General features: G+C 41.0%; 1 protein-coding gene across 2 annotated transcripts in view; it reads left to right on the plus strand.

Moving 5' to 3' along the window:
* CHAF1A (chromatin assembly factor 1 subunit A) overlaps positions 1–25,230 on the plus strand; it is a 693,562-nt gene that overhangs the window by 232,971 nt on the left and 435,361 nt on the right. For both annotated transcript variants that reach the window (XM_073594763.1, XM_073594760.1), the window contains exon 6: positions 5,468–5,536. In XM_073594763.1, the coding sequence (XP_073450864.1) occupies positions 5,468–5,536 (69 nt within the window). The remainder of the gene's footprint in view (positions 1–5,467; positions 5,537–25,230) is intronic.

Consider the following 25,230-nt stretch of genomic DNA (forward strand, 5'->3'; position numbering starts at 1 on the left):
ATTGTTTGAGGATTTGGATCATTTAATTTACAGAACATGCCCACAACTTTGAAGATTTTTTTTATTTTGAAGCAAACAACAAATAGGACAAAATAACAGAAAAAGTAAATGTGCATAACTATTTACCCCCCTAAAGTCAATACTTTGTAGAGCCACCTTTTGTGGCTATCACAGCTCCAAGTCGCTTTGGATAAGTCTCTGAGCTTGCCACTGGGATTTTTGCCCATTCCTCCCTTGCAAAACTGCTCCAGCTCCTTCAAGTTGGATGGTTTGTGCTTGTGAACAGCAATCTTTAAGTCTGACCACAGATTTTCTATTGGATTGAGGTCTGGGCTTTGACTAGGCCATTCCAACACATTTACATGTTTCCCCTTAAACCACTCAAATGTTGCTTTAGCAGTGTGTTTGGGGGCATTGTCCTGCTGGAAGGTGAACCTCCGTCTTAGCCTCAAATCACACAGAGCGGTACAGGTTTTTCTCAAGAATATCCCTGTATTTGGCACCATCCATCTTTCCCTCAACTAACTAGTTTCCCAGTCCTGACTGCTGAAAAACATCCCCACAGCATGATGCTGCCACCACCATGTTTCACTGCGGGGATGGTGTTCTTTGGATGATGTGTTGGGTTTGTGCCAGACAGCGTTTTTGTTGATTGCCAAAAAGTTCAATTTTAGTCTCATCAGACCAGAGCACCTTCCTCCATACATTTTGGGAATCTCCCACATGCCTTTTTGCAAGCTCAAAATGTGCCATCTTGTTTTTTGCTGAAAGTAATGGCTTTCTTCTGGCCACTCTGCCATAAATCCCAACTCTATGGAGCATACGGCTTATTGTTGTCTTATGTACAGATACTCCAGTCTCTGCTGTGGAACTCTGCAGCTCCGCCAGGGTTACCTTAGGTCTCTGTGCTGCCTCTCTGATGCCCTCCTTGCCCGGTCCGTGAGTTTTGGTGTGCAGCCATCTCTTGGCAGGTTTGCTGTTGTGCCATGTTCTTTCCATTTGGTTATGATAGATTTGGTGCTCCTGGGGATCATGAAAGATTTGGATTTTTTTTTTTTTTTTTTTTTTTTTTATCCCTAATCCTGACTTGTACTTCTCCACAACATTGTCCCTGGTTTGGAGAGTTCCTTGGTCTTCATGGCAGTGTTTGGTTAGTGGTGCCTCTTGCTTAGGTGTTGCAGCCTCTGGGGGCTTTCAAAAAGGTGTGTATATGTAATGACAGATCATGTGACACTTAGATTGCACACAGGTGGACATCATTTCACTAATTATGTGACTTCTGAAGGTAATTGGTTGCACCAGAGCTTTTTATGGGCTTCATAAAAGAGGGGGTGAATACATATGCACATGCCAATTATCAGGTTTTAATCTCTGAAAAATTTTATGTATATATTTTTCTAATTTTACTTCACCAACTTAGACTATTGTGTTCTGATCCATCACATATAATTCAGATTAAAAAAAACATTGAACTAAAGGCTGTAATGTAACAAAATGGGTAAAAAGCCAAGGGGGTGAATACTTTTGCAAGGCACTGTGTATATCTGTGTGTATATAGATGGATATATCTATCTAGATCTATGTGTGTGTATTCATCGGCCACTTTATTAGGTACACCTTGCTAGTACTGGACCCCCTTTTGCCTTCAGAACTGCATTAATTCTTAGTGGCAGAGATTCATGGAAACATTCCTTTAGAGATTTTGCTGCAGATTTTTTGGCTGCAAATCTCTCGTTCCACCACATCCTAGAAGTGCTCTATTGGATTGAGATCTGGTGATTGTGGAGGCCATTAGAGTACAGTGAACTCATTGTCAGAGATGGTATTCTGCATACCTTGGTTGTAACAAGTGTTTTGAGTTACTGTTGCCTTTCTATAATCTCGAACCAGTCTGCCCATTCTCCTCCGACCACTGACATCAACAAGGCAATTTTGTCTACATAACTGCCGCTCACTGGAGACGTTCTCTTTTTTTTTTTTTTGACCATTCTCTGTAAACCCTAGAGATGACTGTGCATGAAAATCCCAGTAGATCAGCAGTTTTTGAAATTCTCAGACCAGCCTGTCTGGCAGCAACAGCCATGCCACGTTTAACACTTAAATCCCTTTTCTTCACCATTCTGATGCTCGGTTTGAACTTCAGTAAGTCGTCTTCAAGTCTCGATGTCTAAATGCACTGAGCTGCTGCCATATCGGTTGATTAGCAATTTTGTGTTTCCAACCAATTGAACAGGTGTACTTAATAATAAAGTGGCTGGTGAGTGTATGTCTATAGAAAAAAAGTGTAAAAAATATATATATTTCTCATAAGTTTACATACCCTGGCAGAATTTGATTTCTTGGCCATTTTTCAGAGCATATGAATAACACACAAACTTTTTTCACTCATGGTTAGTGTTTGGCTGAAGCCATTTATTCTAAATCAACTGTTTCCTTTTTTTAAATCCTAATTACAACAGAAACTACCCAAATTACCCTGATCAAAAGTTTACATACCCTGGTGAATTTGGCCTGTTAACATGCACACAAGTTGACACAAAAGGGTTTGAATAGCTATTAAAGGTAACCATCTTCACCTGTGATCTGTTTGCTTGTAATTAGTGTGTATGTAAAAGGTCAATGCATTTCTGGACTCCTGACAGACCCTTGCATTTTCATCCAGTGCTGCAGTGATGCTTCTGGATTGAGTCATGGGGAAAGCAAAAGAATTGTCAAAGGATCTGCAGGAAAAGGTAGTTGAACTGTATAAAACAGGAAAGGGATATAAAAAGATATCCAAGGAATTGAGATTGCCAATCAGCAGTGTTCAAACTCTAATCAAGAAGTGGAAAATGAGGGGTTCTGTTGAAACCAAACCACGGTCAGGTAAACCAACTAACATTTCAGTAAATACCCCAAATGGCGCAGAGACGAGCCTCAAACCTTCTGGCCCAAAGTCATTTGGAGTGATGAGACCAAAATTGAGATTTTTTTGGGCACAACCATAAACTCTACATTTGGAGAGGAGTCAACAAGGCCTATGATGAAAGGTACACCATTCCTACTGTGAACGTGGGGGATTGTGGTGAATGATCGATAGAGGTAACAATCGCCTTCCTTGGTCCGCATGTTAATCATTTGTTGGAGCTCCTTCAACCTTGGATATACAATCGTGACTCCACTAATCGTTTTTTTGACCCCTGGACTGCAAAGCTGAGGGTCTACAGGTTCTGGTGAGTTGGGTTACAAGAGGGGATTTCTTGTTCGTCATTGAGTGTGGTCTCTGAACATTTCCTTGAAAGCCTGCTACTTGAGTTGCCACTGGAAGCACTTGGCACTTTACACGTATATTTTTATTGTATTATTACTTACCATTGAGTATTTGCTTTATAGCACTTTGCACTTTACTATGTTACACTTTCTCCATGAGCGCTGTTAAGACTTATACATCTTTATTTTGAACTTTTTTATTTTTAGCTCTGCTAATGCTGTTTTCTTAGGAGGTTCTAGCATTTTGTTTAAAGACATACTCTGACTTCTCGCAGCCAACTTCTGGCCCATTTTCCATAGTCCATATTTGCAATTTCGTGGTCCTGTAATCCATCCTGCTTCTCAGTCTTTGGCTTTAATGACATTGCTGTCGATGCCCAGATTTTAAAAGATCTAGGGATTTGTACTTGTAATTCCTAACTAACTAGAAGCAAGAAATGCCATGTCCAGGAAGATATATTATCGTATCGGGAAAACTTAGTCCCAGAGATAACTGTGTCTCATATTCTGGCCTTCTTGCAAATGGGTCTTGACCAGAACTTGGCTGTGTGCACCCTTTAAGGACAGGTATCGGCTTTATACATACTCTTTCAAAGGCCTCAGGCGTTGCACTCCCTTGTATCAGGACCCTTTGCAGCACCCTGTGCCTCCCTGGCCTTAATTTTGGTTCTTTTTGACTTTGCAGACACCACCCTTTGAACCCATCAAGGATATTTACGTAAATATTCTTGTTCACAAAGTGGTATTTTTTTGGTAGCTATAATGTCTTGTATGTGTTGCTGAGCTTGCTTACCCATTCCCGTAAAGAGCCCTTCCTCATACTTCACAACAGCAAGGTTGTTTTAAGCCCAAGACAGTCCGTTCTTCCAAAGATGGTCTCGGCGTTCCACCTCTGAGGACATTTTTTTGCCATCCATGTACCCTGTTCCTAAGCATTCAAAGGAAGTAGTCTGAGCCTCTGCAATATACCTCAGAGCTACTGCTTCCATCAGAAAGACAGATTGTTTGTTCTCTCCTCAGGATCTTGCAAGAGGCACACTGCTTAAAAATCTATTGTATGTTGGATTAGAAACTTGATTGCAAGAGCTTATGCTTTTAAGCCAATACTTCCTCCTGCACTTTAACCAGATTGGGAGTTTCCTTGGCATTTTTGGCTCCAGCCATTGTAGACCAACTGTATAAGGCCACCACCTGGTTATCTGTTCATACATTCTTTAAGTTTTGCCAGGTGGCTGCTCAATATTCTGTGGTTGCTGCTTTTGGCCACAAGGTTCTTGCAGTGGCTCACTGGACTTGGGTCTTTTGAGCGCTGCTTTTTGGTTCTGCTTTATAGTTTGTGCCCACCTATTGTATTCGTTGTTTGGGAGCATCCTAAGGGTAGATCTTGGGTCCTGTACTCTACAATTAAGATGAAAGGAATTTTGACCTAACTGTATATTTAATATCTTGGAGTACCGGACACAAGCCACCCCTTTCTATTCCTTGATTTACTCTGCATGGCTTACTACAAAAATTAGGATTTAATGGGTGGGGTAGGGTTATATGGGAGGCGCCCCAGTGGTCCTCAAATGCTTGCCAATGTCCAATCACCTGAAGATGCCTATACATGCCTATATCCTGTGGTCTATGAATATGTTGCTTGTGTCCTGTAATGTACTATAAAATATAAAATTTTACAGGCAAGTCAGTGTTTTTTTTTTTTTTTCCTCTGTATGAGCCATTTTTATATTGGAGTCTTTGTGTACTACTACCTTAGAACCATCATCAGAATCAGCAGCACTTCCATACCATAATTTGCAGAGGTTTCCTGTAATAGACTGGTCAATGCCGCTCTCCCTCTTCCTCCTTTGTGCAGGTAGCCTGTGGTGGAAGGGCCCGCTTGGTTCTTCAGATCTGCTATTCAGGCTATGTACAACACAGTGATGTTACTGCTACTTTTTATATTGTAATATCTTAATTTGCAAATGTATTTGGTGTACACAGTTTTTGTGCTTTATTGCTGTTGAATTTATTTTTAAAAATTTCTGTACCTGGAGTTCAGCTTTAACCCTTTTCCACTGTATCCAAAACTAAAAAAAGTTCTTGGCGTGCCACTTTAAGATCACTTTCATGTGGTTCATGCAGGTGAGCAGTCAGTAGTGCGTGTTCTTACATTGCATTTTATACTTTGTATCTTTTATGTGTATTAAATTATAATGCATAATTTTTCTTTTTCAAGCGTGTTAAGGCAGAGAAAGCTGAAATAACTCGTTTTTTACAGAAATCCAGGAATTCTCACACTCCAAAGGTAAGATGTTTTACGATTAAGAATTTTTAGGCGATTAGATAAGTGTCGTTGTCTTTGTTTTAGGCCTCATGCACACTGGACGTTATAAAAAAGCCGGTAGCGTTGGCTGTAGAAAGCTGTAGCTGTAGAATGAGTTTTGCAGTAGCGTTTTTCAGCTGTAGCATTTTAGCTTTTATATTTATTTTTTTAGCAAAACTATACTCCCACAAAATCTTATGTCTCAGATAAATGCAGAATACCTGTGTTTTTCTGCGCTTAGTGTTTTTTCAGATTTTATCAGAGTATTTTTACAGCTGGAAACGCCTCCTAAAACCCACTAGTTCTGTTTTTGTTTTTCCCAGCTAGAAAACACTACTGCCAAAAACTACTGATAACATAACAGCCTGTGTGTGCATGGACACACAAAATAACATGCTGGGGAGTTTACTGACTGCAGAAGAATATCTGAAGCCAAAAACAGCAGCTATAAAAATGTCAAGTGTGCATTAGGCCTTAGAGATTATGCTGAAAGGCCGGCCACATTAAGATGTAGACCCAAGAGCTTGGTAGCTTTGTGATGTGTATTGCATATTTTATGCAAAAAAACTAAACAAAAGACTTGAATCTAAAAGGGTAAAGACTTGTAAAAACTTTTGTTTTCCATTATAGCTTTTGTTGGTATATTGGCATTTAAAGCAAAATGTTATGCTTCCCAAACTCAAATATCCAAATCAATATATAGCATGTAAAAACATTATTCACCTTACAGGGGTATCAGCCCACTGCATGAGGTAAACAAATGTGAAACTTCAAGTGCTACAAATATGTATATCACAAAATAGAAGTGTTAAACATGGAAAATAAAACAAAAAACAAAAAAAACCCCAAAACAGTGCGATATACACTGCATACATATGCCTATAATTGGATCAAAAACTGGCAGCAGACACTCTCCAGGGGTGTAGATACCAAGAATAAATATACATCAATAAGTGCATACAAATAATGCTATTAAAAATAATCAGAAAATATAGCAAACATCCTCCAGGGGTGCCAACTAGAGCTACACAATTCTGACTAAAATGGGAATCACGATTTTTTTGCTTAAAATAAAGATCTCGATTCTCTCTCAATTCTCGCGGTGTAACATTGTCTTTCACATTATACAAAAAAAAATTCGGCTAACTTTACTGTTTTTAGTTTGTTTTTTTTTTTGTTTTTTTAAATTGCTATTTTTTTTGAAAAAATACACTGTTTGAAAAACCGCTGCACAATTACAGTGTGACATAAAATATTTCAACATCCACCATTTTATTCTCTAGGGTCTCTGCTAAAAAAAAATCATGTTTTGGTCCTCCAAGTAATTTTCTAGCAGAAAATGCTTTTTACTTGTAAGCAGCAAATGTCAGAAAAGTTTGGTCTTTAAATGGTTAAACTTCCCTCATCTACACGCCAGAGTTCTTTCCTTTGATAAAAGAACAAAAAGATACTTTGTTTATACTTATTAGAGTGTTGTAATAAAACTTGGCAGGTTGCCTGGATTTTTTTTTGAGCTGTGAGCTCTCCGCACTTGTTAGAAAGATCGTGACATGCTGTTTTGAAAATCTTGAAGGGGAAAAAAAACGCAATTTCGATTCTTAACGATTAATCGTGCAGCTCTAGTGCAAACACCAAATAAAATATGTGAAAAAATATAAGTGATAGAAGTAACATTAATGTGAAAATTGAGAAGAATTTGAACAAATATATCAAACATTTAAGCCCAAATCTGTGAATAATGCTAATGTCCAAATGATTAAAAAAAGTGCTTCTTCACAAACAAAACTGACTGTGATCCTCCACCAGCCAGCATGCACGCTCACCTCTAGCAAAGACCCCTACAGGTTTTTGTAAAACAAGCTCCAACGCTGACCTATCTACTTGCCTCAGGAATGGATAGATCTGATTAAACACCCGGTTCTCATCTGTTAAATGGCATAAAAAGACAAAGCAAAGGCTTCCATAGTGTAGAAGTTTATTTAAATCACATTAAAAAGCCACTCACAATGTCTGAGACCTCAGACGAAATACAGCCTCAAACGATTACCAAGCTGGGCAACTTCCGGAGCAGACAGGAAGTGACGTCACCTGTGATAGCAAGACCTAAATACTCTTGACAGTGATTGAAATTGCTATGGAAACAGATCCGCCCATAGCTGCTAAAATAATGGAGACTGAATCTAGGCAGACAAGCAGCCAGAGCACAATTGGATATATATAGACCAAGAGTACAATAGATAAAGAAATGAATGCAAGACAAAAAAAAAACTATTCACAGCCGCCATTTTCTTTGGTGATCAGCTATTGGTTAGAATGGCACAAATAATATTGCTCACAGCCGCCATTTTGCGCAAGACCAGCGAGTGAATGAAATACCTGAAAATGGAGGCTCTGACATCAGGACAAAAGACACACATCTGAAATAAGCAGAACATTTTTAAAGAACAAAAACACACTCTCGCAGCATCTGGATGAACAAAATCAAAATACATAGAATAAAAGTGAATAAAACCTCTAATCGCGGCTGCCATTTTCTTGGATACGCATAACTGATGTATGGTACAACAATATATAACAACCATTACGTTAAGGGCATCTTATTAAGCCATAAATAAGATCAGCCACCATGTACTAAAAATTTATAAATAACGACCAGTCCATGTGACTGCCTATTTGGGGAAACATAAAAGGCGTTAACCCCACCTAGTAACAGTGGTTCTACTATAAGTCATCCGATTTTTAAAATAAAATTAGGTCAAAAATTGGCTAATAAAACTGCCAAAAAATAATACAATAAACTGTTCCATAGGGTAGAAAAAAATCTCTGTATAAATAAATATCAGGACACCTAAAATACTATAAAATGACTCCCTCTAGTGCAAAAACAAAATGACACCTACGATTTAATAATCAAACAAAACTATTCATGTCATGCCCCAGGGGTGCTAAAGTCTGCATATGAAATTTCCATCTAGATTCCACTTGGCTCTCACCTAATTGCTACCTCGCCAATGTGGGTGATATTTCTCAATACCCCAAAAATGAGAGAGAAAGGATCTTTATTGTGACAGATGGCAAAATGTTTGAAAATACTATGCTTAGGATAACCTTTCTTGATATTTTGTACATGCTATTAACCCTTTCCATAAAAGTTGTTTGGTCCTGCCAATATATTGAAGCCCGCATGGACATTCCAAAGCATAGACCACTCCCTCAGTTCTACATGTAATTAAATATTTTATGGAATATTGTACTCCAGTGGCACGGGAGGTAAAGTCTTCTCTACTGACATTCTTCTTATTGGTACTCTAACATGTGTAACAAGACTTGCAAGGAAAAAAACCCTTTTCCATCAAAGAAAAAAATCATATTTCTGAGGCGGGTCTACAATGTTTTTTTTTTTTTTTTTTGCCTCTGTCTCTGATATTAGGAGCTCTCCGATAGGTGAACATAGGACATTCCGGAAGTAGATTGCTTAATTGCCATCAGCTTTTAGAACTTTCCATTTTTTTTTTTTTTTTTTAAATTCTATTTTCTTATGATGAGCATAATCTAAAATGATTGGTAATCTATCTTCAGGATCCTTTCTCACACCCCTGTTGTATCAGGTTCTCGGTCTCTCAAATTCTCCCACTTTTATCTATGAAAGATGGTTGGTAGCCTTTTTGGCCGAATCTTTGTCCAATTACCTTTTGCCTGATTAATAGTCCCCTTTCAGTGTAATTTCTCCAATCTTATAAACTGTCCTTTTGAGGATATTTGTCAGTCAGCGTAGAGGACGATGTCAATAGGGGTGTACCCATTCCAATCAACTGTCTTAAAGAATGTTTTGGTACCAAGCTTATTGTCCTTGAACGATCTCTCCAGATGCAAAAAAAATGGTTTTCTTAACGCCCTACTACCAGGACAATCGAATATTCTTCTCATTGTGATTCACCCTATTCAGAAATATTTTAAAATCTTCTTTCTCACCTACCCACAGGATAATTAAATCGCTCTATGATTTATAAAGTTTGTTGTACTGGTCGATTTGTGTACACAGCTTCCTCCTCCAACCTGGGCATAGATTTGCCAGACTAGGTGCAAACCTAGCTCCCATAGCAACACCTCTAATTTACTTGTTGGAGTGATCATGCCAAAATTAGAGTAAATCGTCTAAGCATTTCAAGAAAAATCTCTTCTGGGAACATTGAAGGTTACTAAACCTCATAGTCCATCTCGTGGATTTGGCTGCATCCTCATGTCCAATGATCGTATACAAAGAGGAGCGTGTATTTTTAAATGTCTAATTTCTTCACATATTTTTGTAAATCCACACACATTTATTAGCACATTTCTTTGGAGTAAACTTTAAATCTTTGCTTAGACTATTGTTTGACTCATTATTTTTGGCATGATCACTCCTACTACAAGCAAATTAGAGGTGTTGCTATGGGAGCTAGGTTTGCGCCTAGTCTGACAAATCTATGTCCAAGTGGGAGGGGGGAAGCTGAGTACACGACTCAACCAGTACAACTGAAACTTTATAAACGACATATCAATGATTTCATTATCCTGTGGGAAGGTGAGAAAGAAGCTTTAAAAATATTTTGGAATAGCCTGAACCAAAATGAGAAGAATATTCCATTGTCCTGGTAGTATGGTGTTGAGAAAATCAACTTTTTGGATCTCTTTAGAGTGAGAGGAACTTTTGAGAGCGAGCACAATAATTCTACCACTAAATCTCATATATCTCTAAACTGGTAACCGTTGAATTTTTTTCTTTTCTTTTCCTTTTTTTTTTTTTTTTTTAAAGCGTCACTTTTGGAGATTTTTAGTACCATAGTTTGTCGCCATTCCACGAGTGCGCAACTTTGTGTTCCCTCTCTGAAGTTTGCAGTTTATTGGGCCTTTCCCTATTCTTTGCAGGATTAACCCAGTGGCTTATGCATTAGACCTTCCTTTTTAACATGTGTATCTCAAATGTATTTCATGTCTCCTTATTAAAACCTTTGGTCTGCAACCGCTTTACCACCTCGGTGCCTCGTCCTCACCCTGTACAGGTTGAGAGCCATGAGGAGTATGAAGTACAGTCCATTGTTGACTCTCGTAGGTTCCGTGGGCGCATATAGTACCTGGTGCATTGGAAAGGGTACGGTCCTGTTGTGAGTGTGGTATGGAATCTTAATACATATGGGGAATTTTAATTGCATAAAGTTCTAGTGTTTTGTGCAGTGCCTCCAATCTTAGGTAAAAATGTGAACTTTGTTCAGACAATCGGTAACATACCACAATAATTTCCTGAGTTTGTTAATCTATGGGGAATTCTTACCGTCCTATAAATATCTCCCAATACAATTAATAATTAATTTTTATTAATTTACAAGTATAATTATACAACTTCATGCAGAACCAGAATTTCTGGTGATTAATGTTTCATACTCCCTACCAAAGACATCAATGTGGCAATAAAACGATTTTCCTTAATATTTGACAAATAACCCAAGGGTAGCCCAAATTATGTAAAAAAAGTTTGCGGTAATCGCGCCTTAAATTCAAAAACACTATCTCTTGTCACTCGGAAAAACAATCTTCTGAATTTCTCCAGCCGGAAGGAATACAAAGTATGTCTAGCGGAGTCAACAGATATTATCAATTTGAAGGATTTAACAAAGCTACCAGATTGAATGGGGCGATCAATAATTTCCCTGGGACCACAGTAGTCAAATTTGTTGTAATAAAAGTGATCTTAATTAAACCCACAAATGGCTTCAACACACAAGGCGAATAACGTGGGACAATTATCAAATGCTAATCTACCCTTCACACAGAATTGGATAAGATCAATGTAGACGGTAGAAATTTGATTCCTATAATTTTCCTTTCGCACAGTATTGGATAAGATACTTATACAGTTAGATACAATTCCTATGATTTAGGGAAGAGAAAAATATCAGTTATATGGTCAGTATCTCACCACTGTTTAAAAAGGATGTATATTCGACTCATCCTAGCAGCAATGTCCAGCGAGATAAGGACTGGTCACTTATTATGAAATTTGTGTTGGTCCAGAGAGTGTATGTCAGCGTGTGGGTCTGTGGTCCCCTCTCTCGAATCATCTGTGTCTCCCCTTTTGTATAGTGCAAATTCTTGGATTGTTACCTCCCTCACTTCATGTTTACCATCTCGTGATTGGTTGGTCCCTGATTCTCACCCGCCAATCTGATCATGGTAAAGGTTTAATCAGAATATGATGTCTAGCGTCATTATGAAATGTGTTAACATGTTTCATGTTAATATAATATGGCGATTGCTGGACTTTTGCTGTCCCCATCTTGTGTACCTTGCTGGCTATAAGAAATCTCTACCTAACTAAATATATTAAGATTGACAGATTTATGGAATTAAACCACATCACCTTTTAACCATAACAGACTGGTGCCAAATCCTTGTCAAAAACATAGATGACTATAGGCACCATTGTTCAGGTTACTCTGCTTCAACATAATCTTTGTATATTGGCCTCAACCCTCCACTGGAGAGGATAATTCAATCAACCTTTTCTGGTGGGGGATGCTCTCCTGGAATGACGACTCCTTGGCTGAGTGTTTCATGAATTCTGAAAATTTTTATGTATCCTGGCCATGACAAAATCCCCCTTTGCATCCCAGGTATGTAAGTGAAACATGCAAGGAATTCACTCCATAACATGGCGATGATCAGAAGTTTGTAGCCTCTACTGATAGGTGGAAACTTTGTAGTGATCCGGGGCCTTTTCTGTCAGTCGTTTCAGATGACTCCAGGTCTATTTTGGGGGATGAAGATTTCAGAGGAAGGTCCTGGTCAGGCGATGAGACCGGCCTGGCTTGGAAAGGACCCCCCTTCTAGTGCCTGGTCATTGCCACTACCACTGGTTTGGACGGCGACAGGGACCTCCAATGTGCTCACACATACTGCAAGGGATTAGACAGTTTATCACATACATATAGAAAGATATTGATATTCTGGTGAGGTAACCTTTTTTAATTGATCTTTAATTTAGAAGGTCACCAAGGAGGGGTAGGAGGGTTAGTCCTTCAACAACTGTAATTGGGACGGCAAGCACGTAATTGATTGTGCACCCATCTCATTGATTTCACCCTTCCGTGGAATATTCAAATTTATATGCCACGGGGGAGATCCTGTCAACAATGTTAAATGGACCTTTCCAGGACAGCAGGAATTTCCGTTCCTTTACCTGGTTCCTCACGAAATTGTAGAGATATACCTTGTCCCCAATTTCATACTCCTTGGTGGTCTTAAGATCATAGTATGTCTTAGCGCTAGTTGCGGCTCTTTCAATATTTCTCTGGGCGAAGGAGAACGCATTTTGTTAGTGTTTCCATAAATCTTCTATGTATTGGAGAGTTGTGGTGGCATTGACCAAATTATGGTCAGTGGTGCGGTACAATCGGTGTTGGGGCAGGACCATTACATTTGAATCAGTCATCCTAGAAGCTGTCACTAAACAGGCTAACGGTACTGAACCTAAGAGATGATCTATACCTAGCAACTCATCTGTTAGGGCCCCTTCTTTGGCTAGGGAATCAACCTGATCATTCCCTTCCTTTTCTTTACCTGGTACTTTGGAGTGGCCCTTGGTTTTCTTAAAATACAGAGTGATCTCGTGTTCCCTTACTAATTGGTCGATTTGACAAAACAACTTTCCATGTTTGACAGGTTTGTGGTTCCTTTTTACCATGTTGTTCCTTTTCCATCGCATCAAAACTATTCCTGACGTAATTTGAATCAGTGATGATGGCAAATTCTTTAAGGCTGTAATCTATGGTCATCTCAATGGTTTTCAGCATTACAGCGAGTTCAGCAACTTGGCTGCTTCTTGGCCTAAGCTTGTATCCCACAGAGATTGGGGCTATACCTTGGGTCCATATAATCCCGATACCAGCCACTAGTTGGAGCTGTTTTTTGTCCTTATGGTGATAGGCACAGCCATCTACATATACACACGGCAACTGTTTACAGTATTCATCATTATCAACCTTGTAGGAAGACAACAATTGTTCTTCTAAAAAGTCAGCATCCAAGGTCCCCGCGCAGGGATCAGGGGCGACACAATCGTGTAGCTCAGCAAGGCCCTGGGCCACTGGATGTTTCTTGTTCTGTTTGTCCTTGGAAGGGTGGCCCCTGGAAAATCGATTCAAAGTCCAAGCAGTGATGCGGCTATTAGACACATTTCCTTCCCTGATACGTTCACTCTGTAAATACTGTAAAGGCTGATGTGTGGTCTCAACAATAATTCTTTCACCTTGAATATAACTGCAGAAATTCTGTAATGCCCAGACAGTGGACAAAGCTTTTTCGTAAAAAATTTAATCTGAGGACAGTGTTTTACTGGCATTAGGCGGTAATCTTACTGACATTCTCTTGTTTTTGGTAAAGAACGGAACTCATACTCACATGCGTGTACCCTGTCTCAAGAAAAAAAGGTTTACCTCCTTCTGGATACGCAAGGCAGGGGGCCTGGGTGAGTCGTACCTTCAGTTCCTTCACAATGTCTGCTTGTTCCTTGCCCCATGACTATTCAGTGTCTTTCTTCAGCAGATGAAGTAACTGTTAATCTCGGCATAATTGTCAGCTTATGCAAATAGTTAACCATTCCTAGAAACTTAATTTTTTAAGATTAGTAGGGACCTTACAGTTGAGTACTGCCTCAACCTTTTTCTTCTGGGGATTTAAACCTTCTGAGTTAACTTCATGGCCTGAGAAATTTACCCAGGTCCGAAACCACTGTGCTTTCTGAATGGATAACTTCACTCCGGCCGTTCTTAACTGGCCCAAGATATGTCGGAGATCTGTAAGGTGCTTGGTCATATCAGTACTTTTGATGAGGATGTCATCGTATGCCAATGGTCCTCACTCTAAGGCATCTTGCGTAGCCATGTGCATGAAGACAGCAAATTCATGGCTAGAATTAATATAGCCGAAAGGCATACGCACCCAGCAGTACTGTTGATTCCCGAAACTGAAGGCTAGTTTATACTGATCTTCACTGACTTTTATGGTCCAGTTTATAAAACCAGTGAAGGGCGCAACAGTAGTGCAATAAAACAAATGAATAATATAAAATAAAAATAACTATGGTGCAAATAAGTTCATATTTCATCCAACATTGCTGTCAAAAGGAAAAACAGTGAGTCTTCTTAAAGGTGTGCAAATACTGCAAATAAAGTGCTTTACCCGAAGTGATAAGTCAAAGCGCTCACCAGATGATAATGGCCACAGAGTGACCCTCAGGCATATAAAGGTGGAACCAGATGGATATCTCTCATCCTAAGTTCCCTTTAAGGATGTTGCAGCATAGGACTGCTCTACATAGACACCCAAATCTCAAGCCAATACAGGAATGGATCTATGTATAGACTGCCTCACATTCAGCTTCTCCACAACATCTGTAAATTGTGGCTCCTCATAAAAAGCTTGAGATTTGGGTGTCTACGTACAGCAGTCCTATGCCGCAACATCCTTTAAGGGAACTTTGGATGAGAGATATCCATCTGGTCCTTTATATGCCTGAGGGTCACTCTGTGGCCATTATTATCTGATGAGCGCTTTGACTTATCACTTCGGGTGAAGCACTTTATTTGCAGTATTTGCACGATTTAATCATGGTGATTGGAACACCTTTAAGAAGATTCACTGTTTTTTCCTTTTGACAGCAATATTGGATGAAATATGAACTTTTTATTTGCATCATAATTATTTTTATTTTATATTCATTTGTTTTATTGCACTACTGTTGCGCCCTTCACTGGTTTTATAATTTGCTCATTAGTTTACTGCTAATTTTAGGTGCAGCATCAGAATGTGTTGGTGCTTGTTTAGCATTTGGCGCCGTTTCCATTTTTTAATTTTTTATGGTCCAGTACCCCTGGGCACAGTCTAGGGGTGAGAATACCTGGGACCCTTTGGAGTTGGGCAAGGCCACTGGTCTATGTAGGGTACGGGCCATCCTGACATGTAGACATGCTTGTTGAGTTGTCGGAGATCAGCGCACAAGCACAATGTCTGTTGGGTTTCAAAGTCCCCAGGATGGGTTGATTGTATGAGCTGTGAATGGGCCTAATTTACCCCGTTTGTGTAACTTCCTAATGATCTCAGCGAGAGGCTCATAGGAGGATAGCGGAAGTCTATACTGCTTTACAAACACTGGTGGGACCTGAGGGTCTGTCTTGATTTTGGCGATGTGGAGTTCAGTACTCCCACAATTGTAAGAATCCTGAGCAAAAATTTCCTGGAATTCAAAGATAAGCTCGCAAAGCAATTTTCACTCAAGATCATTGGCGCATGCATCGGCTAGGGCTATTATCTCCTCGACTATCTCTTGGAATCCAGGAAAGCTTTCAGGTTGCCCTATCTCATAGGCCTCTTCAAGCCTGGTGGTCAGGTCATTGGGTATGCGATGTGTATTTCTCTCTGTCATGTCCCTTGGGGTACTCTTATTCTTTGGTTGATCAAAGACCTGAGATGTCTCTTCAGTTCTACAGGTACCATCCTTAGAATCGAAGGGGTAAATGTACTCTATGGTGAACATACCCTCGGGTAAAGAATTGAACGATTGTTCAATTTCTCCTAACATAAATATTCATCTGGTATGAGTCCAATCATTTGGTTGGTGACTCCAAACATGTATAATACCCCGTCTCTACCGCAAGACCGATAAGGGTGCCCTTGGTTAGGTTAAGGTCCTGATTTGAGAGGTTGTGGACGTAGATGGATATTCTAGACTGATTTATAGACTGATGTGTATTGATCAAATGTGCGTGAGTTGTTTTTATTCCCTCCTCCTGTATTCTCTGGGACAGGCATATTAATGCATCTGACCCCTTCAGTTTTTGTCCATTTTTTTACTTTTCAACATCATAAGGCATCTGTTGCTGGAATTTCAGGAATGAGGTCATATCCTGGTATTCCTTGGGGGCCCCCTTTAGTCGACTCCATAAGCAGTCATTTATCAGGTCAGTTTGGGTGGCAAAACGATGCAGTAAGTCATTGCCGAGGTAAATTTGGAATTGGGGATTATCCAGCACTATGAACAAGTGGGTGGTTGTCTTATTACCTGTAGTAATATTTAAAAGGCATCTAGCAATTGAGTTATGGTCCTCAGTCATCAAGGGCATCTGACATCCAATGTCGCTGATGAGTGGAGCAACAGATAATTTCCATTTCGGAAAGGTGGCTAACAAGCCCATGGCTCACAAAGCTATGCTCTTGCTTTAAATCAATTTTGGCATATTTTGACCTATTAAGACTATCTGGATAGGGATAAATAGATCGTTGCTAACCCTTTCCACTGCTGTCAGGAACTGGGCGTGATTTCCCCTTTTCTTAGTTTTATCCTCCTGATAGAAGGATGTGGTCATACGTTATCCTGGAGTGAGAGCTTTTTTTTTTTTCACAGGGAATTTCAAAAACATGGTCAACTCCCAGGCCATGATTGTCAGGTTGGATAACCGTAACATCAGGGAACTGACTATAACTGAAGTGGATTTCTAGGGAACCAGGCCTTTCTTCCACCAGGTGGCAGTGTCGCCGGGAATGGGGAGTTTTAAGTGTCTCATTTAATCGGAGAGTTGACTTGTGACCACATTACTTGATTCACACAGTCAACAATTTTGTTGACTCTTAAGGAGATCCATTCCAATTATGTGATGGTGTGGGAGATTTGCAATAATAGGGTGCCTAATTTCCTTATTACCTAATTTTGGATCTGGCCTGCTAACTCTTCCTGACCTTCTCTAGATTGTCTGTCTGTCTACTCTCAGTCTGTTGGATCTCGATTGACATGGATTCTATCTTCTCTCTTTTTTTTTATTTTAAGGTAGTGCGGGTTTCCAGCAATTCTTTCTAACCACTTCGCACCTGCGCTATAGCCGAAAGACAGCTGCAGCGTGGACGCTATCTGCCGGGTGGCCGTCCCTGGACGTCCTGCTGTTTACTTCCGCTATGCGTGCTCCCGCGGGCGTGCATCGGGGAAGTTCTGTGCTGGCCGTGTCCCTTGGACACAGCCTGTCACAGATCGCCGTAAACGGCCAATCACAGCGGCCGTTTATAGTGCGATTGGCGGTGCCAATCGGAGATGATCTCATATGTAAACATATGAGATCATCTCTCATCGCCGGCTCTCCCTCCTCGCACAGAGACAGCGTGTGAGGAGGGAGAGCGAACCACTGCAGCGGTCAGTGGGGAAAAAAAAAAACGAAAAAAAGTCATGTCACTGCCATCTGTCCCCACTCCCACATATTAGTGCCATCTGTCATCAGTGCCACATTAGTACATATTATTGCCACCTGTCATCAGTGCCATCTGTCATTGTCCTTGTGCTCCAGGGCCTTCAACAGTGTAATAGGTAGTCAACAAGTTAGATGTGTCATAGATGTGCCTGTGGCCAGGCAGTGAAAGTCCCACACGTGGTATCGTAATACTCAGGAGGAGTAGCAGAATGTATTTTGGGTGTTATTTGTGGTATATACATGCCATGTGAGAGGAATAACCTATTACAATGACAATTTTGTGGGGAAAAAAAATAAAAAATAAAAAAATCTTCACTTTGCAAAGAATTGTGGGAAAAAATGACAACATCAAAAAGCTCACCATGCATCTTACTAAATACCTTGGAATATCTACTTTAAAAAAAGGGGTAATTTGGGGGGCATTTGTACTTTCCTGGCTTGTTCGGGTTGCAAGAAATGAGATAGTACATCAGGTGTGATCAATTTTTTATGATTTGCACCATAGCTTGTAGACTCTCTAACTTTCACACGGACAAAATAATATCCACTAATTTGGGTTATTTTTACCAAAGATATGTAGCAGTATAAATTGTTGCCAATATTTATGAAGAAAAATTAATAAATTGCAAAATTTTATCACAAAAACTAAATGCGTTTGTTTTTCAAAATTTTCGGTCTTTTTTGATTTATAGCGCAAAAAATAAAAAACCCAGAGGTGATCAAATACCAACAAAAGAAAGCTCTATTTGTATGAAAAAACCCAAAAAATTCATTTGGGTACAGTATTACATGACTGAGTAATTGTCATTCAAAGTGTGAGAGCGCTGAAAGCTGAAAATTGGTCTGTTCAGGAGGGGGGTTTAAATGCCCAGTAGGCAAGTGGTTAAGGCTGGCATTTGTTTTGCAACTTCATTACACAAAAACCACAAGATTGGCCAAGACTCCATAATGAGCCGGTCTCTATTTTTTCGTCTTTTGCGCTAGCAAAAGCCATAATCGGTCGGTAAACCTGGCCATCTTCAATAATAAAAAAAAAAATAAATTATCACTTAACCTCTGGGCCTGTTATTTCTCCTCTTTGATAAACTTCTCTAAATTGCCTCCTAGGTCTAACCTCTTACGAATGTATTCGGTTACACCATAGTCAAGGACTCCATTTAAGTTTTCCTGAGGCTCGGTAGCCTTTTTCAGGTTTGCGGTAGCTACAGCTGGGGGGGAGGGGTTTCCATCCCAGCTGTTTCTAGATGAATTTGATTCATTATCACTTCCTGCCATGTTACTATACAACAGAAATCCTTCACAACGTATATGCAAATACAATCACCAGTATGTTCTGTAATGTGGTAAGATTACCTCTTACAAAATATCTCAGCAGTGCTTCCAATTTGTTGTTGTGAGTGTGGTATGGAATCTTAATAATACATATGGGGAATTTGAATTACATAAAATTCTAGTGTTTTGTGCAGTGCCTCCAACCTTATGGTAAAAATGTGAACTTTTGTTCAGACAATCAGTAACATACCACAATAATTTCCTGAGTTCGTTAATCTATGGGGAATTCTTACCGACGTATAAATAGCTCCCAATAAGAATTAATAAGTAAATCATTTTTATTTTACAACTATAATTATACAACTTCATACAGAACCGGAATTTCTGGTGATGAATATTTCATACACCCTACCCAAGACATCAATGTGGCAATAAAACGATTTTCCTTAATATTTGAAAAGTAACCCAAGGGTAGCCCAAATGATTGTGTAAAAAAAAAATTTGCGGTAATCGCTCCTTAAGTTCAAAAACACTATCTCTTGCCGCTCGGAAAAACAATTCTCTGAATTTCTCCGGCTGGAAGGAATACAAAGTATGTCTAGTGGAGTCAACAGATCTTATCAATTTGAAGGAGGTATTAATTTAACAGAGCTACCAGATTGAATGGGGCGATAATTTCCCTGGGACCACAGTAGTCAAATTTGTAATACAGGTGATCTTAATTTCACCCACAAACAGCTTCAACACACAAGGCCTTTTCTTCCCACAAATAGAGCTTTCTTTTGATGTTATTTGATCACCTCTGCGGTTTTTATTTTTTGCGCTATAAACGGAAAAAGACCGAAAATTTTGAAAAAAAAAAATGACATTTTCTATTTTTTGTTATAAAAAAAATCCAATAAACTCAATTTTAGTCATACTTTTAGGCCAAAATGTATTCGGCCACGTCTTTGGTAAAAAAAATGTCAATAAGCGTATATTTATTGGTTTGTGCAAAAGTTATAGCGTCTACAAACTAGGGTACATTTTCTGGAATTTACATAGCTTTTAGTTTATGACTGCCTATGTCATCTCTTGAGGTGCTAAAATGGCAGGGCAGTACAACCCCCCCCCCCCCCCAATGACCCCAAGGAAATTGCTAAGAGGCATGTTGAGCCCATTGAATATTTATTTTTTTTTGTCCCAAGTGATTGAATAATGAAAAAAAAAAAAAAAAATTACAAAAAGTTGTCACTAAATGATATATTGCTCACACAGGCCATGGGCATATGGGGAATTGCACCCCAAAATACATTCAGCTGCTTCTGAGTATGGGGTTGCCACATGTGTGGGACTTTTTGGGAGCCTAGCCGCGTACGGGGCCCCGAAAACCAATCACCGCCTTCAGAATTTCTAAGGGAGTAAATTTTTGATTTCACTCCTCACTACCTATCACAGTTTTGAAGGCCATAAAATGCCCAGATGGCACAAACCCCCCCCCCCCCCCCCAAATGACCCCATTTCGGAAAGTAGACACCCCAAGCTATTTGCTGAGAGGCATGTTGAGTCCATGGAATATTTTATATTTTGACACAAGTTGCGGGAAAGTGACACTTTTTTTTTTTTTTTTTGCACAAAGTTGTCACTAAATGATATATTGCTCACACAGGCCATGGGCATATGTAGAATTGCACCCCAAAATACATTTAGCTGCTTCTCCTGAGTATGGGGATACCAAATGTGTGGGGCTTTTTGGGAGCCTAACCGCGTACGGGGCCCCGAAAACCAATCACCGCCTTCAGGATTTCTAAGGGTGTAAATTTTTTAATTTCACTCTTCACTGCCTATCACAGTTTCGGAGGCCATGGAATGCCCAAATGGCACCAAACCCCCCCCCCCCCCCAAATGACCCCATTTTGGAAAGTAGACACCCCAAGCTATTTGCTGAGAGGCATGGTGAGAGAGAGAGAGAACAATAAAACGACAACTATTTTTTTTTATTTTATATATATTTTTTTTTTTTACTTTTTTTTGTAACTAACTTTTATAACTGTAACCGGTTCCGGGTTCGGGTCTCAAAATGCGATGGCATCTTGGGAGACCCTGTGAAAGTGTGCCTAGTCTGTGCAATGCTGTACCCTATGCTAATACTCAACTAGTGAATGGTAGCGTTCAAAACATTCACCAATGCAAAGACCAGGATTGTCAGGACAGGAGGGACAATAGCAGGTGTCACGCCTATATCCACGCTTGCTGCAGACACGACATCTTTTTTGGGGGGGTTCGTTGGGTAGGGGTACTCGGGAGGACATAAAAATGCCTCTCATGCAGCCGACAGCATTTGGTTGGGGATGTGAATGGGGGAAGTATGGGTGCTGCAGAAGTGGTGGGTTCCCAATTAGGATTGGCAAATGCAGCAGGAAGGGCACTATGGGCACGACGGGCCTGTGTTCGTCTTCTTGGTGGCAGAGGGACACTACTTGTGCTTGCCACCTCGCCAGCTTGAACTGCATTTATGGGACTCGCCACGTCACCAAGTGTTACTGCAGTGCTGGTTTGACTACGACCGGGGTGTACTAGGCTGCTGGTGCTTGCCACTTCACCAAAACGCTACCGAAAAAACTGTTAGCGATCGCAGGGATCAGGCCTGACAATGTGAACGCTGCAGTTATGCGTTTAGTGTTTTGTAGGTGACAGTGATCGATCAATACTGCAGTTGAGTGGGCTGGGCCGGGCAGAGGGGCAAAACGCAGGTGCTTGCAGGTATCTGGACTGATCCCACTAACACTGCATTTTTGGGATCCCTAAACTGCTGGGGACACTAGTATAGATCTGATCCGATTAGATATCGATCCGTTCTGATACTATACCACTAAGGGAGGCGTATACTGCGTGCGTGGGTGTTAGCGGTACTGGCGCTAATCTGACGTTGCCTGGGGCGACGCATATCACCGCCGGGCGATCAGGGGGCTAAACATTTATTCGGTAATAAACGGCGGGTGTCCTGACACTATAAAAAATAAACAAACTAACCAGCATCACCCGTAACGGTTATATGGTGATCAGTGGTGAAAGGGTTAACTAGGGGGCAATCAAGGGGTTAAAACCTTTATTGGGTAGAATATGGGGGTCCCTGACGCTATAAAACGCTGACGGCGAACCTAAATATTTACCTCCCTAACTAGCGTCACCAGTGACACTAATACAGCGATCAGAAAAATGATTGCTTAGTGACACTGGTGACGGGGGGTGATTGAGGGGTTAAAACTTTATTAGGGGGTACCCTAGACCTAAAGCGGGCTACCACTAACTGCCCTACCACACTAACTGTCACAAACTGACACCATGCAGTAATCAGAAAAAAAAACAAAACTGCTTGGTGTCAGTGTGACTTGGGGTGGGGGGGGGGGGATCGGGGGTGTAATGTGTGCCTGGCATGTTCTACTGTGTGTGTGTGTTGTGCACTCACATTAGTCTTCTCTCCTCGGCGCCGGAACGGAAAATACAGAGCCGAGGAGAGATGACATAATTTCCTTTGCTGCTGTTTAGCATACAGCAGCAGAGGAAGAACGTGATTGGCTGGGAGCGATCACGAGGTGGGGGGGGGCACAAATGGATGGTCTCCCCCTCGCCTCTCATTGCTCCCAGACGCAAGCCGACCGCCACGTGATTCTGCCTGCCCGTGCCATTCTGCCGACGTACATCGGCGTGATGCGGTCGGCAGGTGGTTAAAGGAAAGGATGTATATTCGAATCATCCTAGCAGCAATGTCCAGCGAGATGGGGACTGGTCGCTTATTATCAAATTTGTGTTGGTCCAGAGAGTGTATGTCAGCGTTGTGGGTCTGTGGTCCTCTCTCTCAAATCAACTGTGTCTCCCCTTTTGTATAGTGCAAATTCTTGGATGATTACCTCTCACTTCATGTTTACCATCTTGTGATTGGTTGGTTCCAAATATGGGAGGTAACTGCCCTGACTCTCACCCGCGCATCTGTGATCATGGTGAAGGTTTAATCAGAATATGCCTAGTGTTATTATGAAATGTTTGAACATGTTTCATGTTAATATAATATGGCGATTGCTGGCCTTTTGCTGACCCCATCTCTTGTACCTTGCTGGCTATAAGAAATCTGTACCTAACAAAATATATTGATTGACAGATTTATGGAATTAAACATCACCTTTTAACCATAACAGACTGGTGCCAAATCCTTGTCAAATACATGGATGACTACAGTACACATTGATTCTTACAAAATGTTGCAACATTGTAATTTAACATATATATCCATATCTATATAGATACATAATACATGTAGATATACTCTTAGTTCGGTTTCAACTGGTGACTGGTGTCCTTCTGGTGTATAATTAACCAGACGTCTTCTGCCATTGGGGAAAGCTGTCTACACTGGGTTCTTTCTAAGGAGAAGATCTCACCCTTTGAAACAATGGGGTTATTTACCCTGGCTTTCCTTTAATCAAAGGCTCTGCTAGCTGGATCTTAAAACACTAGTGTGACCATTGTCAGTTGGCTTTGTGTCAAGTGGCACCATTGTTCAGGTTACTGTGCTTCAACATAATGTTTGTATATTGACCTCAACCCTCCACTGGAGAGGATAATTCAATCAACCTTTTCTTGGGGGGGCGCTCTCCTGGAATGACGACTCCTTAGCTGAGTGTTTCATGAATTATGAAAATTTTTATGTATCCCGGCGGCCATGACAGTCCGGAGGAATGCTCTTGGGTCTCATCCTCGGACATACATGTCCCTCTCCTCCATAATTTCCATAGATGTTTTCCCCTCAAGCCTGGTGGTCCGCAGAGGGTGAGGGGTCATTGAGGAGGAGGTACTGTCAGGGCTGGGCTCAGCCCTTCCTTCTGTGAGCTGGCCGCTCAGCTGTCGGCTAATTGCCAGCTCCTATCTCTCCAGTGACTCACCTATTGATATCCTGCTCGTCAGCCCTGCCTACTTAAACCTTCCAGCCCAGATGATCTCTGCCTTCACCTTGGTCACATCTCTAGAGACGCTCTCCTGTGTTCCTGTTAAAGACTTGCTTGGCTGGCATTCCTTCTGGCTCCACATCCTGCTTGCTGTTCTACTACATTCATCTCTGGCTTCCTGACATTTTGGTTTGTCTGACTATCCTTTCCGGTTCCTGAACTCTGGCTATGTTTTGACATTTACTCCGTTTACCTTTTTTTTATTAAACCAGTAAGATTTAACTGTACTGTCTCAGTCTGTTTCGTGGTTTCTGACTAAGACCCATTTCACACCGAGGGCGTTTTGCAGGTGCTATAGCGTTAAAAATAGCGCCTGCAATCCGCCCTCAAACAGCTGCAGCATTGTCTCCAGTGTGAAAGCCCGAGGGCTTTCACACCGGAGCACTGCGCTGGCAGGACGGGAAAAAAAGTCCTGCCAGCAGCTTCTTTGGAGCGGTGACGGAGCGGTGTGTTTACCGCTCCTCCCCATTGAAATCAATGGGGCAGCGCTGGGATACCGCCGGCAAAACGCCGCTATTGCGGGCGGTTTTAACCCTTTCTCGGCCTCTAGCGGGGGGTAAAAGCGCCCCGCTAGCGTCCGAAATGCGCCGCTAATCCGGCGGTAAAACGCCGCTAAAAATAGTGGCGTTTAACCGCTGACGATATGAGCGGTCCAGTGTGAAAGGGCTCTAATTGTGCTCTGACTGCTTGTCTGCCCATATACTGTCTTCATTATTTTGGCAGCTGTGGGCGGATCTGTTTCCATAACAATGTCAGTCAGAGTATTTAGGTCTTGCTATCACCTGGCGTCCTTATCCCTGATGGAGTAGCATGATACGTGACACAAGGCGATAGAACGAAAGTGGGTGATGTCATGTCTAGCCCTGTTTGCACCGGAAGTCTGCCATCTTGGGACTCATTTTGATGCTGTATTGAGTCTGATGTCTCAGACATTCGTGAGTGACTTTTAAATGTGTTTATTATTTCAATAAACTGCTGCACTATGGAAGAGCTTACTTTGTCTTTTTGAGTGGTTTATAGATGAGAACTGGGTGTCTATTCCGGATCCATCCATTCCTAAGGCAAGTGGAGAGGTCAGCATTGGGGTTTGATTTATAAAGTGGCACCTGACCCGTAGGGGTCTTTGCTGGAGGTGAGTGTGCATGCTGACTGT

Source organism: Aquarana catesbeiana, linkage group LG01 (assembly GCF_042186555.1).
Source record: "Aquarana catesbeiana isolate 2022-GZ linkage group LG01, ASM4218655v1, whole genome shotgun sequence".
In the NCBI taxonomy this organism is placed as follows: Eukaryota; Metazoa; Chordata; class Amphibia; order Anura; family Ranidae; genus Aquarana; species Aquarana catesbeiana.